The sequence below is a fragment of the Aphelocoma coerulescens genome, chromosome 2, assembly GCF_041296385.1.
Source record: "Aphelocoma coerulescens isolate FSJ_1873_10779 chromosome 2, UR_Acoe_1.0, whole genome shotgun sequence".
NCBI lineage: Eukaryota > Metazoa > Chordata > Aves > Passeriformes > Corvidae > Aphelocoma > Aphelocoma coerulescens.
This window is the reverse complement of record NC_091015.1, coordinates 64,654,298-64,674,034: the sequence shown is the minus strand read 5'-3', so window position 1 is coordinate 64,674,034 and position 19,737 is coordinate 64,654,298. Positions and strand designations below refer to the sequence as shown.

The 19,737-nt window shown below is 43.9% G+C and overlaps 1 protein-coding gene across 2 annotated transcripts in view; it reads right to left on the bottom strand.

The window, feature by feature from the left end:
- Positions 1-1,768, bottom strand: part of ITGA9 (integrin subunit alpha 9) — a 250,265-nt gene extending 248,497 nt beyond the window's left edge. For both annotated transcript variants that reach the window (XM_069007851.1, XM_069007852.1), the window contains exon 1: positions 1,507-1,768. In XM_069007851.1, coding sequence (XP_068863952.1) covers positions 1,507-1,673 — 167 coding nt within the window. In that variant the 5' untranslated portion in view covers positions 1,674-1,768. The remainder of the gene's footprint in view (positions 1-1,506) is intronic.
- Positions 1,769-19,737: the final 17,969 nt, after the last annotated feature.

Sequence of the window (19,737 nt, the reverse complement as noted above, 5' to 3'; positions counted from 1 at the left end):
TTTTAATTTTGAGCACCAGACTTCTAACAGATCCCTGGCTTCAGACAGATGCCCAACACTTAAAAGTCCAGCATGTTTCTAAACAAACTGGAGATATCTGCAAGAATCCTCCCTAGTCCACCTTCCCTTCCAAAAATATCACACCAGCAGGTGCTATCTGAAGATAACTCATATTATCAATCAGAATGACAGATAAGAAGAAACAAATTCTACCACTTTTGTCCTACCACACTGCACTAGATCAGCATTTCATTCACACCATTGTGAATCCCCAGCAACTTGTGTTGAATAAAAGTTCCTTTCAGCCTTTGCACCCTTCATTGACTCCTGACCTAAGTTAAGCATTGCTTTAAACTGAGAGCTTTTCTTCTCCCAGCGTGCTTTTCCTCTAAGAAATCTTCTTATAAGTCCTTAAATTTCAATGCTCCATGAAAGCCACTATGTAGAAAGGCAGAGCATAGAACTACTTGTGTACTAAAGGGTGTGAAAGAAATTCATTTTTAAAGAACTGTAGGCCAGAATGAATACATTTATTTAAACCACAGCGCACCAAAGTTCTAACATCAACAGCTGAATATCTAAGTATAAAAAGATAAAGACATGCTTTGTGGACACTTACTGGCAGCAGTGGTTCCTACTCACATTAGAAGTGCACCAGATGACATCAGCTAGGTCCAGTTAAGAGAAATCACTTTTAATTCTAACAAAGAGCCTCTAACCGAGACAACAAACAGACTATGGTCCAATGCTCTTTTCAGTCAACGGGAAAACAAGAAGCTTGTCAGTTTCACAAATTTTTGGATGCAGATAAACTTTCTATCATCGGCCTTCTTTTTATTTTTAAGTTACACAGACATTTCCTCTACGATTTGGAAGCGTCTCTTCAGCCTCCGAAGGAATTTTGCCCCCCGCCAGATTGTGGGGAGTTTAGCTCCGTGGACGCTGAGCGCGCTGCTCTCTCTGGAGGGCACCGCTATTAGAAACATTTCCCTTTAGCACGGCAAAACCCATCATCTTCCGTACCCCGTGCGCTTTTTCGCACCCAGTCAAGACGATGAGCTGCCTAAATATTTCCCGCGAGGAAGGGGGACCGAACACAGCGTCGAGACATCGGCCGCGGGCCGGCTGGCGCTTGAGGACAGTTTAGGTCACAATGCCGAGCGCCGGCTGCCAGCCCGGAAAGGACATCCCCGTGTTAAAACGCCTCCCAGCGCGGGCCCCCCTGCTCACATCAGGAAAATCCCTCGTGCACAAGGGGCGCGGAGCCCACAGCTCTGACTCCACTGGACCCACACGAAGAGGTGAACCGAGCGCGGGGAGAGGCCCCGCAGCCAGGGAGGAGGCGCCCCTTTGCTGCACTTGCGAGTGGGCTCGGCTCCTGCTGCCCCGCTGCGGGAGATGCGGCTGCCGGGAGGGATGGATAGCCCGGCAGTGACCGCCCGGCCGCATCCCCGCCGCCAACCGCGCCTTCGCCAACCCCGGGCACACAGGGGCCGCACTACTCACCACCGCGTGCTATCGTGGTAGTGCTGCAGCACCGAGTACCCAAAGAAGGAGCCGTTGGGACCCCGGAAAATCACGGGGCGACCCACGTCCACGTTGTAGGAGCGCACCACGGCCACCCACAGCAGCGTCCACAGCACCCGCGCTCCGCGCTGTCGCGCCTCCGGCATCCTGCGAGTCCCGAGACAGCCGCCCGTACCGGCGCCACTAAGCGCTGATCTCCGGCCCGCCAAGCCCACGCCGCCCCCAGCGCCGACTCCAAGGTGGCGTGGCGGGCGCGGCGCTTTTGTGCCCGCCCCGCGTCGCGTCCCGGCCCGGCCCCGCCGCGCCCCGCGCTGGGCGAGCACCGCGCGCCCCTCCGCCTTGGCCGCCTGCGACTCCCGTGGCGCCGGCGCCCCCTGGCGGCCCCGGCCGCACCCGCCGTGCAGCGCCCGACCCCGCCGCCCGTGGGCCCCGAAACGCGCCATCCTCGGCTCCTCCCTCCGCGGCATCCGCGCCTGTTCCGCGCGGCCCCACAGCCACCCCTCAGTGTCCCTCTCGTCCACGAAACTGCCTGTCAGCTGTGGCTTTCTTTCATTTTTCCACCTACTCCCGTTCTCGCGCAGCCCTGCCCCCCTCCCCCGGTCGTCGCCTGGAGGGGGAAGAGGGAAATCACGAAGCTTACGGCAGAAAGACATGGAGGAATCAGTCCTGCCTTCCATTAGTTTGAGGCTATCAGCCCTGCTTGAATTTGGCACTCGGAGAGGAGTGCTTCGTGAGTGACAGAAGAAAGATCTGATTTGCGTCAGGCCGAAACGCACACAAGATATTCTTGGGGAAAGGAAGCCATGAGGAGAGGAGGTGTCTTTTTTCAGCAGAAATGAAAATACTTCGGGGAAAAAATCAGACCGGTGTTTTCCGGCAGAAGTACTTCAGGTCTGAAAAAGAAGCACCAACCTTCATGGCTAAGTAAAAGCTGAAAATAATTGTTCTAATACTTGAAAAGTTTGACCATCTGAGAGCAAAAATAATCAGTCAAACATGCAATAATAGATGAGCAAGAGCAAAGGCAAGAAGACAGTCTACTCCAGAGGATAAGACAAGGGTGATCATCACTCTGTAGGAGAAGGGGAGGGCAGTTATGTGCTAGAAAACCCTTCAGCCCACAAAAACCCATCTTTCATTAAAGTAGAAAGCAATAAATTTTACTGCTCAGGATTCATGTGTTTAGATCCTTCTTGAGGATTAAGCCCAGAATCTCAGAGGATAAATAGTTTCTCACAGATAATTGTGACTTTCATATGTTTCTGTTAGTCTTGGCTTTGACTTTTTAATTCCATGTACACCCCTCATCCATAAGAAGGGACACCAGGAGAAGCAGAGTAAGTCCTGGGAAACACAAGAATAGAGGGGCCAGGAACTCTGATACAACAGGAACTGCCACTTCTGGCAGGCCACTGGAGATTTGCAGCCAGGTGCAGTACCTCTTGCATATGCAGCCGATGGTTAATGGGGAATTTGCTTCTGATGACACCAGTGATCTCAAGGGAAGAGTGCTGCATGTTGAGGCTCTTGGAAAGCTGTCATGGATTCAATCTCTTGCAGGTTGAATCTTCTTTCAGTAGAGGAAGTTCTTGGTGAAAGAGTAATCCTTTTTCTACAAAGGGTTTGCACCAGGATTTGTGTTCAGTGAGGAGGGAATTTTGTGGTAAGCTGTTTCATGATATCCATGTGGCTCTTTCAAATGCATAGCCTGTTTCTGCAAGAGAGCATCCTCATCAGGAAGAAGATTGATCACAATCAGTGCTTTTGAGCATCACCCTCAGAGCAAATGCTCTGGTGCCACATGTATATGTTGCTGTTTAGAAACTGCCATTTTTGATGTTTAGTGTGATGCCAGAAAGAAAACATTACCATAGAAATTTTCAGGGATGGGTTAAGTAGAGAAGTAATAACTACAGAATTTGGTGGTGAAGAAAAATCCATAGAGGAATGGATGTTTCCAGTCACCAAGGTGTTTTATATTGGCTGTGTGAAGCTTAGTGGTATAATTATTTAGTGTACTTGTTCAAGGCAGCTTGTAAAAAGGTTGGAGTAGTGCAAGTCTTCCTTCATCTAACTATGACCAGGGTTATGGAGAAGTGAAAATTTTCCTGTCAAATCTGAGTGGCACAATGTTCACTATCAAATAAAAAGGGAAAGTCACTTTATCAGTAACTTCAGCTTTAAGTGTATGATCAAACTGCAAGAACTGATTTGCTTATTAGTGCACCAAGTGAAAACAGCAGGACATTTACATCATATTAGCAGGGAGATTTATAACATTTAATGGAAAGATTTTCACAGGGATTTTGTAACAGTGCAATAAATATGGATAAAAATAATTTGATTCAGGCAGAAAATCAATACACCACAATTAAGGAATTCCACAAATGATATGCAATCCCATTAGCACTACAAAACCATCTCTGCCTTTTGAAGCAAGAAAGTGTTGGGGGTTTTCAATTAATTACCCAGGCACTAAACGATGTTCAGGCAGCTCTCAAACCAAGTTAATGTGGATGATATGCTAGAGAGAGCAATGGGTTCATCCTTCTCCAGAGGGAGGAGGGAAGCAAAGCAATTAGATGAGGTGAATGGAACACTTGTCTTTCACATTGCAGAGTGCTCTCTGTAGGACTTATTTCAACTAGAAATGATACGTACAAAATTGTGTCAATCCATAAAAATGTCAGCTTTCCATTCTTTGCAAGGAAGAGTATCCAGGGAAAGGCTAGGAATATGGTACTTCCATCATTTTCTTTCTTTTACTGCACATCCAAATACTGAAGTAATCTCACAACATTTAATCCAACGGGAATTTTGTCACTCCAAACAGAAACAGAAACAGAAACAGAAACAGAAACAGAAACAGAAACAGAAACAGAAACTGCCTGTCCCAGTGGTGTAGGTTTAGCTGATAAAATTCTGGCATGCCATTTACGAAAGCAATGGGAAGCATCCAACTGCAGCGACAAGGATAATAATAATGTACAGTTAAATGAATATAATGATATAACTAAGGGGTGAGAACACAGAATAATACATTAAGTCATATGCCAAGCCTTTGTGAAGGAACCATTCCAACCAGGAATAGCTGTAACAAGCACTTCTATATCCCTGTTCTCACTGCGTGAACCTTGATGTTTGTATCATCTAGGGAAGCTCCATACCTGTGCCACAGGACTAATTTGTACTTTACACCTACCTCTATTAATTAAACACTGTATTTTGGCAAGACTCAGTCTCCAGATTAGTTTATAAATTAGAAACATTATCTGTAAATTGAGAATCAACAGTGAAGTAGCACCCTTGACAATATTTTTAATTAATAGTAGAGCTCAGGAAAAAAAAGTCCAATGCAATAATGTTGTGACTGTGGAAAGAAATTAAAATGAAAACAAATGCCCCATATCTGCATTGCCTAAAGATTCAGCTGTGTACAGACTCCATTCATAAAGACTGAGCATTAACAGATTGTCCTCCTGGAAGCTTCTCCTCCCAAAATGGCACTTTAAAGGTGATTTATATATATATGTGTGTGTATATAAATATGTATATAAATATATATATATCAGCAAATTTGTTCCTGTACTACACATGGTGAACTCTATATTGTTTTCCTTACTTTTACCAATACCTTTCTTAATTTGAAGACCCTGCTTGTCATTTGCCTTTCCTTGCATTTGTATCGAAGTAGTGCTCTGGTTGAAATTTTACTGTCTGTTTCAAAACAGTTTCTTTGTACAAGTAATTTCATTTTCACTTCCCACAGACACCCACAACTTACAGTTGCTGTAAGCATCTTTTTTGAACCCTACTTGTTTGGGTGCAGATTTCTCTACCTGGCCCCCAGCTCCCTCCTGCTTGCTCCTAGCCACAGGTGGGGAGAGGATGTGCTGCTGAGTGGGGATGAGATGACACCTCCTTCTCCCACCCTGGCATCCATCAGCAGGGACATGCTAACAATGGGAAGGCATCCCATAATCTCATTAATACAAAGGCTGCTGCGTCTCCCTATCATTATTCATACATTTATGTCAGTACCTGCTCAGTAAGGAGCAGTTTAGGAGGTACCTGCAGCAGTAAGGAGGTTTTAACTGAACTTGTGTTAAAGGTTTCTCATTGCAGTGGTGAGACTTGCTGATTGTTCACGTGCATTCTTCGTATTTCTCTGGCAACTGCTCAATGAAAGGAGATTGGTAACTCTGTTTGTAAATCAGGTCCTAATGATAATACTGCAGTTTATTTTCAGTCAGTTCCCACAGAACTCTCTGATCTAACCCACCTACAGACTCAGCTGAAAAGAGTTCAGGAGACCAAACTTAGATGAGATGTTTTCCAGACACTTTTTGTAGCTCTTTTTGCCTACCAGGTAAAGAGCATCCTCATAAATTCTTCTTCCACTGTGGCTTCATTCTAAAGATGGATTGTTGTTGCCTCCCCCATTAAAGGAGAGAGAAGTGCTGCCACCTTTCATTGCACTGCAAGGACAGTGGGAAAGACTTCTCCCCTTTCTTTTCAAGGCCTCATCACTGGTGAAGCTGTCAGAGAGAGGGGTGTTCCTTTGTAAGAAGTACGTAAAAGGAGTAACTATAAAATACGGAAATATTTATATATATACACATAAAGTATTAGCAATATAAGGTATTTTTGATAAAGAGGAAACTCTCACTTGCCTACCAGAGAATTAACCTGTCAATTACTACAGTTACACTGAGAGAAACTGACTACATTCCTACTAGTATGATTTCAGTCTGTTAGACATCAAATCACTTGCAGCATCTAGACTTAGAGGCAAAATCTAGACTGCTGTTGTACAAACTATACCTTTCTACATTATTCCCATTAAATTAAGGAGATCTCACCCTCAATTTCTGCATCAAATGCAAGACTAATTACTTTTGTTAGATAACATATTCAGGTTGAATTCATGTCTGTGTGCCACTGATCCTGCACTAGGAGGTGTAACCCTCAGGCCACTGAAAAATTGAGTGAGGTGCCTACACTGATCTCCTCACATAATATATACATTTAATTCCTCCTAGTCTGTTCTTCCATTTGTCTGTAGGTAGCTCTCCAGCTGGAGTAAATAGGTAAGAAGGAAAATTATTCTCTTGCTGGTACTGTTATTTGCTGTTGTTAGCTCTCCAACCACTGTTTCTTACCTTTTTCATAGACCTATACTAGGATTTTCCAAACAGATTGAGAATCCTAGAAGTTTCACCTGTATGGAAGACAGAATCACAGAATCAATTAGGTTGGAAAATACCTCTGAGATCACCAAGTCCAACCTATGACTGAACATTACCATGCCAGCTAGACCATGGCACTGAGTTCCACATCCAGTCTTTCCTCAAACACCTCCAGGGACGGTGACTCCACCACCTCCTGGCCGACCCATTCCAATATCTAATCACGTTTTCTGTGAAGAATTTCTTCCTAATGTCCAAATTAAGCCTCCCCTGGCAGTACATAAGACTGTGTCCTCTCATCCTGTCTCTTGTTGCCTGGGAGAAGAGACCAACCCCCACCTGGCTACAACCTCCTGTTGGGGTTTTAGTTTAGTCCTAGTTTTTTTTTCTGTTAGAGGAATTTTCTCCCATATGCATGTTGCTAGGGCACAAATGACTGTACTTAAGAAAGACAAAACAGCTGCCATTGGGAGTGAGATGGGCCTGGCGACTCCTTTGTTTTCACCTGGGTGTGGGGCAGTTCGCTCTCAGCGTCTGGAGGGAGAAGCTGCAGAGAGAGGAGCTGCTGGTTCCCGTTTTCGGCGTCTTTCCTTTCTGCTGGAAACAACACCGGGATCCCAAGGCTGCTTTCCCTGCCCTGCTGGAGGCTGGGCTGTGGCCGCCCTGCCCCGCTGCTGCTTCGAGCCTTCGCTGCGTTGTAGCTGTGTTCACCCTGCCTGCCTGGAGCCCCGGGGGGTTCCCCTTTTGGATACATCTCGTCTGCCACCCGGGATTTGTGTTTGTCCCTGCCGCTCCAGCCTGCCATTCCAGCCTGCTGTTCCGGGAGTCCAGGATCGGCTGCCCAGCGGTTTGTGAAGCCTTTGTTCCATCCTTCCCTGGGATCCCAGGGCACCAGAGCTGCGTGCTCCCCGAGCTCGCTCCGGAGCGCCCCCTGCAGCCGCGGGGGAACCATCGCACCTGCCCTGCTCACCGGGAGCCGCCAGCGCCCCTGCCGGCTGCGAGCAGAACTGCACCTGAGGGGAAAGGGCCTGACAGCCGAGAAGGCTGGGACTGGGTTTGTGTTTGCTGTTACTGTCATAGTTGTTGTTGTTTTGTTTGACTGGTTATATATCTATATATCTATATATCTATATATAGTAAAGAACTGTTATTCCTATTTCCCACATCTTTGCCTAAAGACCCTTGATTTCAAAATCATAATAACTCAGAGGGAAAGGGGTTATATCTGCCACTTCAAGGGAGGCTTCTGCCTTCCTTAGCAGACACCTGTCTTTCAAACCGAGACACCTCCTTTCAGGCAGTTGTAGAGAGTGAAAAGGTCTCCCCTGAGCCTCCTTTTCTCCAGGCTGAACAACCCCAGCTCCCTCAGCCACTGTTCACAGGATTTGTGCTTCAGACCCTTCATCAGCTTCATTGCCCTTCTCTGGACTTATTCCACTACTTCAACACCCTTCCTAAACTGAAGGGCTGAGAACAGGACATAGCACTCAAGGTGCAGCCTGAACAGTGCTGAGCTTCCCTGGTCCTGCTGGCCACACTATTGCTGATACAGGCCAGGATGCCATTGGTCTTCTTGGCCATCCAGGCACACTGCTGGCTCATGGTCAGCTGCTGTTGAACAGCACCTTTCCCACCAGGCAGCTTTCCAGCCACTCTGGCCCCAGCCTGTAGCACTGCCTGGGTTTGTTGTGGCCAAAGCACAGGACCCAGCACTTGGTCTTGTTAAGCCTTATGCCATTGGTCTCAGCCCATCAATCCAGCCTGTCCAGAACCCTCTGCAGAGCTCCCCTACCCTCCAGCAGTTCAACACTCCAACACAACCTGGTGTCTATGAATTTGCTGTTGGTAGACTCAATCCCCTCATCCAGATCATTGATAAAGATATTAAAGAGGATTGGGCCCTACACAGATCTCTGGGGTGCACCACTAGTGACCTGATGCCAACTGGATAAGCCAATGCAAATCTTGGAAGGTACAGAAGCTGATGATTTAACAAAAAATCATCTTCTCACAAAAAAAAAGTTAAAAGAATAGAGTGGGAAGAGAATTTTCTAAGCCTCATATGCAAAAATCAATTGTCACTTCATAGGTATTCAAGGGATTTTTTTTCTTAAATTGTACTATTTCAGCAGCAATCCAGTTTATTTAGTGTTCAGCCATTTTCTATTCCCTTGAAAACTATGCATTAGCACTGCACTTAAACACTTGCCCTGGCTTTCAGTACTGGGGTTTATTTCAGCCTGATTTATGGTCAATTTGTGCCATAAATGCATCATATTTATAAAACACTTATCATATGCTGTATACCAGTAACTGAAGGAATTTATCTGAGCCAAGTAAAAGAAAAAAATCCATCAGGTAAATTTTTGTTACCTGGTTAGGGCAAATTTAGAAATATATCCTCTGAGAGAAGGCAGGTCACCACCCCTCCCCCACCAGGTCCGGGGAAAATAAATTTTCCTCAAAGGAAACTGAAAGAGATAAAAACTATTTATTTAACAAACACACAGGAAAAGGAAACAATGCTAAATAATAAAATCTCTCGTTGTGGAGAAAAAAACTGGGAAAGTGTTAGAGTCCTCCCTTTGGTCTCCTTGGAGCTGGGGCTTGGCCCAGGGCCAGGCCCTCTGTGCTCGGTGGAAAGTTCCCCCGATGTGTTCTGATATTGAAGCAGTCCAGCAGAAAAGGGAGAAAATCTGAAATTCCAGGGAAGGAAAAAATTCAACTCTCAGTCTCCCTCTGGAGAAAAAGAAGCTGAACAACTGGCCAAAAAAACTGACCTGGGAGCAGCAAGCTGGGTGCTTCCTCGCTCTCGTGCTGCAGCTGGAAAAAAATTGCTATCTCTGTATGACCTTGAACAAGCTGCAAACTGCTTTGAAAAAGTTTTGCTCAGTTTTTCCTTCCCCCTCTCAGTTTAGAGGCATAGGAAGGCACAAAACTAATTGGTGGGCATAGGGCAGCGATATGGGATACACATCATAACGTCTCCCCAAGATACTTTCTTTAGTACATCCAGATCTCTGTATTTTCATACTCATGTAACAGACCTACTCAGCAGTCTCTATTCAGCTATGGTATGTGCTTCATTTAAATACATGCTTAAATAAGAGATCATACCTGTACTTCATTGACCTAAGGGGAACTGAATGGCAGACATGAAGCCAAGCACAGGTTTGGGGTGAACAGGAATTCAGGCTACCTTTCATACTACTAACAGCAAGCAGTCATTGCAGTTTGCACCTCTCATTTTCTGACAGCCAGCATGTGGTCAGAAATACAGTTTTCCTGTACATATTCATATGCTATATATTTAAAAACATACACACTTTGCAAGTCAAACACACACACTTTTTTATTCACTAGCAGCATTGGTCTCGCTAGTAGGGTTGTGACTATGCATTTTAATTTTAGTGAGATCATGCTCAGTTACTTAAATTGAACCTCATTACCACAGCTCAGGGATTGATGGATATTTTTAATCCCTTTATCATTTAATCACAGCTTTTATCACCATAACAACAGGAGACACACTTTAATTTGTCAATATACTGTAACCAAATCTTCGATGCAGTATTTCTTTTGTTATATACAACTTATAAGAAAGACCAGTGGATAAAAATGTGTAAATCCAAAAATAAGCCATGTGACAACATATTCCAAAAGCACATGCAACATGTCTCAGGTAGTTACCCCTAAAATAGCTACACCAGCTCCATCGGGCTTCTCTTAAGCAAAATGATGAAGAAATTTTGTTTCCCTCGGGTCTGCTGACAGATGCCCCACAGGGCCATTGTGAGAAAGGGGACAGATTATCAGGGTACTAGAGCCATGGTTAAGGAAAAGTGAAGCTTCATCCGTGGACAATTCAGAGCACCCGAAGCTAGGCTTTCAAGCTGGGCTTTCAAGAATGGTCAAGAGATAAAACCTCTCTCTTATTTATGATTACACAGAAACTCCAGGAATACTAACCACCCTACACCTAGGCTCTAGTACCTCCTAAACACTCACTGGAATGCAACCATATATATGATAGCCCCATACTTAAGAAAGTTGATGTGCTCTTAATTGGACTTGCTTGATAGTCAGTCTCATCTAACTTAATGTTTCTTGGCCATGTAGTGATGGCCAAGATACCCATGGCTGTATTTTAACCTCAGACTAGATGAGGCTGTTGAATGAATCATGCAGTTTGGAGAAAAACATATTGCTAGCTTTCAAAAGACATTGTTCCAGGCTATAGCTCTTCTCCATAATTTTTTTAATAACTTCATGGGGATTATAGGTAAAGGAGGTGAATGCTGAAATTGTGACTTTTCACAAGAGAATTTTTTTCTAGAAGACTACCTCTTTACTGCTAACCCTGGAACTTCTGAGAAAAGTGCTAGGCCAACTGGAAAAATACATCAAAGAGAAATGATAAATCAAATCCTCCTATCAATTGTTGTTCTCTATCCAGGATCAGGAGGGGAATAGACCTGCCACAAAAACTGCATTTTCTACTGTAACCTCAGGCTGTCAAGAATTTGTGTACCTGACATATAGAGGCACAAAAAATTGTTATCGCAGTTTTTGTAAGTAGCTGAGTCCTAGCCTCAGTCAGTATGAGTTGCAAACCACCAACAGCTCTTCCCCCTTCTTCTAGAGAATCCCCAGGAGAATGGGACAATTTCCTAAGGAGAACCAACATGCTGCAATGTTGCAGTGAAGAGAATAAATTATGAGATTCTGAAAGCATCACCTCTCATGAAAAAATCCCACTGATTTCAACCTGCACATTTCATATGCCAAGCACAGCTAGAGGCTACCACTCCCCAAGGCAGGGAAAGCCACACTGCAGCCTGTATATCAGCAACACTATCACAACAGCTTACAGAACTGCTGCTTTACAGACAGCTAACCCTTCCTACTAGCTGTTCTGAGGCCAGACTCAAAGGACCAATCGATGATGAGACCTACAAAACAAATACAGTATTATAAACCAGGAATTATTCTGTTTTCAAAAACAGAGTTTTAAGTCTATGTGGAATTAACTAGGAAAAATCATACCAATTTACATGCCCTTAAATTTATGTCTTAGCTTTCAATAAAATTACAGCTTAAGACAAAGATATGAGGTATATAATTAGATAGATAGATAAATAGATAGATAGATAGATAGATGTCGGAGTCTCCTCCCCGACCATGTAGCCCTGGGAGAGGGGCCCTGAGGGCACAGACACACGGGGTTTCCCAAGCCCCTGGTCAGCCTTGTTCCCCATTGGTTGGTTTGTGTTTCCCTGCGCAGGCAAGGACCCTGAGTCAAGACTGTGAGAGTTGCTCGGCAGAGCTCCGGCCATGCAGCTGGGGAAATAAACATCTCTGAAACATCTACAACAAGAATCTGTCCATATATATATTTCCTTTCCATGGGACTCCTGGTTTGATATAGGCGTGTTACAGTATCCCCGCTGTATCAACTGGTAGAGAATTGCAAGCAGAACGATCCCCGATCCCTAAGCGACTGATTTGTGTGAGTAAACCCTAGAAACTTTGGATTCCTCTTCTTGGTTTTGTTTTGCTATTCCATATCTAAACTATGGAGGAACCGTGGGAAGACTCTTGGCTTTCAGAGCCACATATGGACATTTATCTTAAACTTTAAAAGATTCTTGAACAACGATTTGTAAATTTTAGCTTGATTCAAGCTCAAAAAGAACTGAAACACTTCCTGGCATGGTTGTTCAAGAACTTTTTCTATGTTTCTTGGGATTTAATTCTTACCAAGGACTTTTGGAACACTGCTTGGACACAGTTAATTTTTGAGTCAAAATACATGCCGATGGAAGAATATTTTCGTGAATATTATTTAATTAACGAGACTGTTGAGCAATGTCAGCTGTGTCCTGGCGAAGGGAAGCCCGACTCAGGGACCGTGTGGCCTCGGCAACATGCACCAAGCATTCTGTGAGCAGCAGTGAGGCAGTTTCAGCTCACGGGCGGAGCCACGTGAGCTGCAGTGTCGGTGGCGGAGCGAGGCGCGGCAGGACCCGGCGGTGCCCGCCTGGCCCCGCGCAGCGCGTCGTGGAGCGAGCCCCGTGAACGCCCGAACGAGAGGGACAGCGTGTGGGCGGTGGCTGGTGGCGGTGGAGCAGAGCCGCGCCCAGCCGAAACACATGCTGGAGCAGGGCGCAGGGGGGTCATCGCTGGGGGGCCCATCCGAGATGCAGTGCCTGGCAGCAGCAGCGAAGCTGCGACCAGAGGAGGCGATGCATGGAGAACTGAGCAGCGCGGCCCGGCCTGGCCCGCGCAGCCCCGAACGTGACCCCGGGAAGAGCGCGCAGGCACCAGCAGCCCCAACAATTCCAACACAGGAGCGACCGAAAGAGAGAGCAAAGACGCAGCAAGACAGAAAACAGCAGCCACTTGGAAAAAGGAAAAGATCATAGTAGCTAAGATCTTTGGGATAGTGAAATGGTATAATGTTAAGCAAAATTATGGTTTTATAACAAGGTGTGACAACCAGCAAGACATATTCATGCATAGAAATGCTATTAAAAAGAATAACCCTGAAAAATGCATCCCAAGCTTGGGAGATGGAGAGGTGGTAGAATTCAAAATTATACAAGGTAGAAAAGGGTTACAAGCATCGCAGGTCACTGGGCCTGATGGTGTTCCTGTAAAAGGCAGTATATATGCTAAAAATCGTAGTCATGTTAGACAATATTTCCATTGTAAGCCCCCCTACAGTCTCTCTTTCCTAATCCCACCTTTCCCTTTTACCCTATGTCCTATTACCCCCAGTGTATTCCCAGTCCGTTTTTTCATCCATGGTTTTCCTCACAAAACCATGCCTTTGCCAGTTGTTTCCCCAAAAATCCCTTTCCAATGCCGAGTGGGGGATGAAAAGGGGGAGGGAAGAAATTAAACCCTCTCCTGCCTCAGTTTCCCCACAAAGCATGCTCAGAGAGTTCTGTCTCCCTTCTGTCAGCCCTAAGATGTTCCACAGAATCTGTTTGGACATTTAAAGACTCAGGAGGGTGGCTTGTTTTGTTTTGAAACTGTTCTTGTTATGTTTATCCAGTGGTTTTCAATGTTAAGTTTTACATCTCTTTTGTTAAAAATAAATGGGTGAAATGTCGGGGTCTCCTCCCCCTGCTATGTAGCCCTGGGAGAGGGGCCCTGAGGGCACAGACACACAGGGTTTCCCAAGCCCCTGGTCAGCGTCGTTCCCCATTGGTTGGTTTGTGTTTCCCTGCGCGGGCAAGGACCCTGAGTCAAGACTGTGAGAGTTGCTCGGCAGAGCTCCAGCCATGTTATATTTCCTTTCCACGGGAAAGGAATATATATATTATATATATTTCCTTTTCATGGGACTCCTGGTTTGATACAGGCGTGTTACAGTATCCGCGCTGTAACAGATAGATAGTCTGCTTCCTTTGATTTTCATGTCTTAGTGAACCTCCAGTGATAGAGGTTCTTTTCAACACCCTGGATCTAACCCACAGAAAGTCAGGGAATAGATCCCAGAACCTTTAATAAAGCCAGACTGATTAGAATTTTTAAGCCAAATACAAGTGGATTTTATCCCATTTGTCTCATTTTACTACATCAAAAGAAAAATCACAACTGGGAAACGTACTAGATATGAGAAAGTCAAGGAATACTCGCCCCATGGTAGATCCTGTGATCCACCATTTTTCTACACTTTATTAAATCTCACTGATTTAGACATTGAAGTGGTATCTCTTCTTTCTGATTTAGCATCCATTTTTAAATGTATAAGCTGAGATCCTAGTGGTTGCACAAGCTTTGGCCATTTGTTGAAAGGTCCACTTTACACCACAGCTTTCAAGTATCTTGCTTGGCATTCTTGGCACATCTGCTTTCCATTATTCAGCCATTCAATGCATGTTATTCCACATGTTAACTATCATACACTCCTTGTATGAAAAGTTCGTGCAAACAATAACCTATTTACCATCTTTGAGAGATCCAAACCTGTTCTCCACACAGAGAAGACACTTTTTGAAGTTGTGCGTGTGAGATCAAACCTTGAGCTTTAACCAAATAATCTGGGATACACAGACCCTTCTGCAACCCAGTTATTTGTAAATTCTCTGCTATGCTATGGCTTAATTTGGTGTATATTGCACATACACAGGAGTTCAGAAAAAGAAACTGTGGGACTCCATAGGACTCTGTAGGACTTGTTATTGGCCTGAGATATGCCAGAAGCAGCATAGTTATCCAGTTTAATATGTGAAAAATACTGAATTTGAGCATCTGGATAGCAAGAAGGATATTGTGCTGATGCCAGTGATTTTAGAAAAATAAACAGTAAAAAAGAAAAAAAAGAAAAAAAAATCCAAAAAAAACAAACCCTGCAGGGCCCCCCCGCCCCCCAAAAGAATTTTTGGCAAGTATAATTCAAAGTATAATTAAATTTAAATCAGTGGATTTAAGACAAGGAATATGCATTCCCCAGAGTGATATTCACTACAAATAATGTAAAGACAGAAGCACAGCAGTTGTGATAACACAGCAAGCTCTCTTGTTTATGAGCCACATTATTCACATACCTCAGTGACTGGCCCTGCTATAAGAGAGATTCTGGGAGGAATTCAACAGTAACAACCCTGACATCCCATAGACTAGCAAGAAAACACAACAAATTTGGAGGTCGATGTGACAGTTCCATGGTTCACTCTCTGATTTCTAACGAGTTGCTTATAGTATCACTCTGTTTTAAAACAAAGTTACACACTCCTAGACCAACCAGGTGGCACTAGCAAGGTTAGAAAAGTCTTGGGATGTCTTCCAAAATGGAGACAGCAATTGTCATGCCCAAGCTGGGAGACTTTTTTGGTACAGACTTTTCCATCAAAAATAAAAAATCTAAGCTCAGCCACAACTCCAATTTCAGAGAAAAGCAGAACCTTTGGAAAAAAATTAAGAGTATATTATGCTTCCCCAGACTCCTTCTGAGTGCCTAGAGAGTTGCATGTCCCAGGTAAAAGCAAGCCATGCTTCTGTCCTCAGCAACATCACCAACAAAGCCAGGACTAGCCTGGTTGGGCTGGTCACAATGCACATTAAATCAGCTGAGATGTTAATTGCCCTGCCTTCCCTGACACGTGATAAATAAGTCCAGGCATTCCAGTGCAATACGTTAAACAAACTATGTTCACAATTAGTTGACAGCAGCAGTGACATATAAGATATACTGCATTTATTTGATTCCCTAACTATAGTATGCCATTACTGCTGCCACAAAAGGCTTTCTGAAAACCATCAGGATCCTGCTGGAGAATGTCTATTTTTAGTCAGTATCAGAGCTTATCTAAAGTAAATGTTAATTACGGCTTCCCGAGTCTCAGCATCCCTCCAAGAAATACACGCTCTTACTCTCAACTTAAAAATAAGCTGTTGACTTCATGCATTTGCCTCTTATGTTCAGTCTCCCCCTTTTATATAAAACAAACAGCGTACGCATGCTGTCTAGCAGCTCATTGAAAGTCACTCTTCATCTTCTCCCTGTTTAAAAACTTATTTCCAAGGGAATACTGATGCACAAGCCCTAGAAAGGGTCAATGAAGACAACTGAAATAAAATGTTTAACAAATAATTGAACATAAAAGAGGAGCTGAAGAGATTACCTGTACAATGCAAGGCTGGCTGTGGCTGTTGCCCAGCAGCTCTCTGGCCTGCAGTGTTCTTGCCTAGAGGAAGCTGCTACTCTGCTCCAACTTCTGGCTTGCCCTGATGTTTACTGAGGTGTTCACATGCACCCAGCCAGAAGGTGTGACACCAAGCATAGCTCTTCTCTCTTTTTTTCAAGGTTTCATGCCACTAAAAAGAACTAAGGCAGTACATCTGCATATGCTTGAAAGCCTAAACCTAGCAGGTCCTATGCATGGCCATGAGCAATACACTACAAAGCAACCACATTTCCTTATAAGACCTAATTCATGCTGGCCTTTGCCACGGTGCATTCTTCCCTCTATTATTGTACTCAGCATGTCACATCTGAAAAAGACATCAAAGCCCCAGAGGATGTAGGATAGATACAACTATATATAAAGGTACGCACAGATTCCCAGGGACTGGCATGGTAGTTTTGTATTTACCCCACTGGTTGAACGAGGAGTGTACTCTAAGACCAGCTCAAATTCTATACTATTTTTAAGTAGCATGGGAATACTTGTGTGGTGGCCGGTGAACATACATTACAAAGGACAGAGAGTTCTCAGTAAGACAAGTCCCTAGTACCACAGGAACCACTTCATGTTAGGGTGACCAAAAAGGCTTCTCCCGCGATGCATTGTTTTGTTATGTTAATCTACCCCAGTTTGATTTCCCCGGTTGGCTGTCAGCCTCTACCCCTCGTCACTCCCCCAGAGCTTCCCCATTGGTCCCCGTTCCCTAGTCCTGCCTTTTCCCTGCCCCTGGATAAAACTGTGGGCTTTGGGATCATGTTGGTATTTGCCTCTGCAACCTTCGACAGTGTAGCAGCAGTAAATGCTCCTGCTGGAACGCACGCAAATGCCCCTCTTGACTGTTTGCTACCGACTATAATAGCGAACCCACCCGTGCATCCGTGGGTGCACACGGGACCCCACGGAGCCGGGCAGGGACAGTATTATACCTGCATCTTGAAGAAGAGTACACATAACCTGGATCTCTCCTGCTCATACTGTATCTATCTATATAGCAACATTTCTACAAGTCCATTCTAGAAATGAGGTTCCACCATAGCAGAACCTGCATAAAATACACAGAAACTGTGCTTCACCTTGAACAGTTTAATATCCTGAGAATCATTATCTCCTGAATGTGCTACCTCTGATGCTGAGAGGAGAAAAAAAATCCACATTTAGCTGAGCTAGACACTTCCAGTACTGAATATTTGGATGGATTGGATTTAATTAAGTAACAACACTGGAATCTTGGGGCTGAAGTGTGGTGTGCTTTAAATAACATGAAGATAACACTCACCACAGGGCTTCAAGGTGAGGACAGTTTCTTTCAATGTGAAAACACGTTTCAGGGGAGTAGAAGCTAGAAGCTCAGCCTAACTACAATTTTCTTTACCGTAAAGGGAAAATCTAACTTTTCACCTCGCCCTTCTTCTTTTTTCTTTTCTTTTCCCTCTTATTTACCTACTGTTCTAAAAGGGCCACATAACTGGGGATACACTCTGCATACACTCTGCTGTTCATTCCTTTTCCTTTAAGCAAAGTTAAATGCTTACAGAAATGCTGGACATGCAAGCCATCCTGACACAACCACAGGCAAACAGGCAAAGGTGTCTCTGCTGCAGGCATGCAGACCTGCTTTGGCAGCAGCACCCACAGTGCTCTCCACACCCTGGACCTGGTCAGCCCCCAGAGCCACGCAGGCCTTTGCCTCCATTTTGAAAAGTTACCTGCCAAATCAAAGTGGCTTTCACCTAATTAGAAAGCAGCTAACCTTTGCCTAATGGCCACCAGGTGACCTGGACTGCTCTGAAAGTTGCAACCAAGAGATGCAAGCCATGTGTTACAGCAGAATCCCTGTGCCATGCAGCTCCATTACCATCCATTGCTGTACCACGATGTGCTAGCACAGCCATAAAATACCATGTAATTACCGTGAGCTTAATTATTTCTTTTCTGGTATGTCACATGGTATTAGGTGGCAACTGCAGGAAATAATGGCTGTTACTGTTCTACAACAAAAGAAATCTCCAGAGATGTACTTCCTTTGAGTCAATGTGCCTTTGAAATTACTCTAGTGCACACAGGGAACTAAATCAAGTGTTAACAGAGGAAGACTACAATAGGTGTAAATGAAAGCCTGAGAAAGAAAATACAAGGCAGCAACTCCTAGAGCATGGATAGAGACAACGTAGAAGAACATGCAACTTACTGCTTACTTCTATTCTGGCATTTCTAATTTGACATATAATGAATATACACAACCAAAGAGAGTTTGAAAATCCTACGCTAGCAATGCTATTGAGGACCAGCATCTAGGAACAGCTACACCATAGCTTGGTCTAGATATTCGTCACATAGTTGAGAGGCTGCCAGGCTTCAGCTCATATTGATGGCCATAACAAAGCTGTAATGACTTTGCAAAAGAGCTGTCTTTTTCTTGAAACACAAATGAAAAATATGCTTCTCAATTTAACAAACTCCACAGAGAAAAAAAAGTATTTTCTATAGCACACATAGAAGTACAATAGGATTTATGCAAGAGTTTCGATTACAAAAATCAAACCAATCTTCTCAGTATTTATTCCAGTTTACAGAGTCTGAAATCCTCATTTTAGAGGAAAGAACCAGATACCACACACCACATGGGAGAGTAAATAAATTTTAGTACAGATCACAGAAAGAGGTACTATAAATGGCAGAAGTAGAAGTTGGATGGATTTATAGATAATGTTTATAAGAAATCTGAAATAGCATGTTGCCAATAAATACCAACCTAGGCACTGAAATAATACATGAATAAAATCCCTGGTATTAGAACACTAGAGGATGCTCAATAAACATTTTAAGTCTTATCTTTATAAATGGATCTACACATTGTTTTCTGTGCACATATAAGTCCATAAAATTACAAATATCATATATATTGCACAGAAGACTAATGCAAGGTTCAGTATAAGACGATCCAAATACATTCTCTTGCAGATGCCTCTTTTAATAATCGAGTCTGAGTAGGTTTGGCATCCTCTAACCTTTGCTAAAAAGGCAGCCCAATCGTTGATTGGCACTACTAGCACCATTTGACACACCACCAAAAACAAAAAAAACATTATTCAAAGCAAAGCACCCATTTTCATGCATTCACCTTAACTTTATTTAAATTCTAAAGCAATGCCTTATTTACATACTCTTGTTTAAGAAAATCTAGAAGCAGTTAGAAAACTCTTGTACTTAGCACACTTTCCCATTATATTAAGGAATAATTATGTGATTGCTAATGATTATATATATATATATATATATATATATATATCTGGGAAAAAACCACTCCAAACATTTAACTTTTT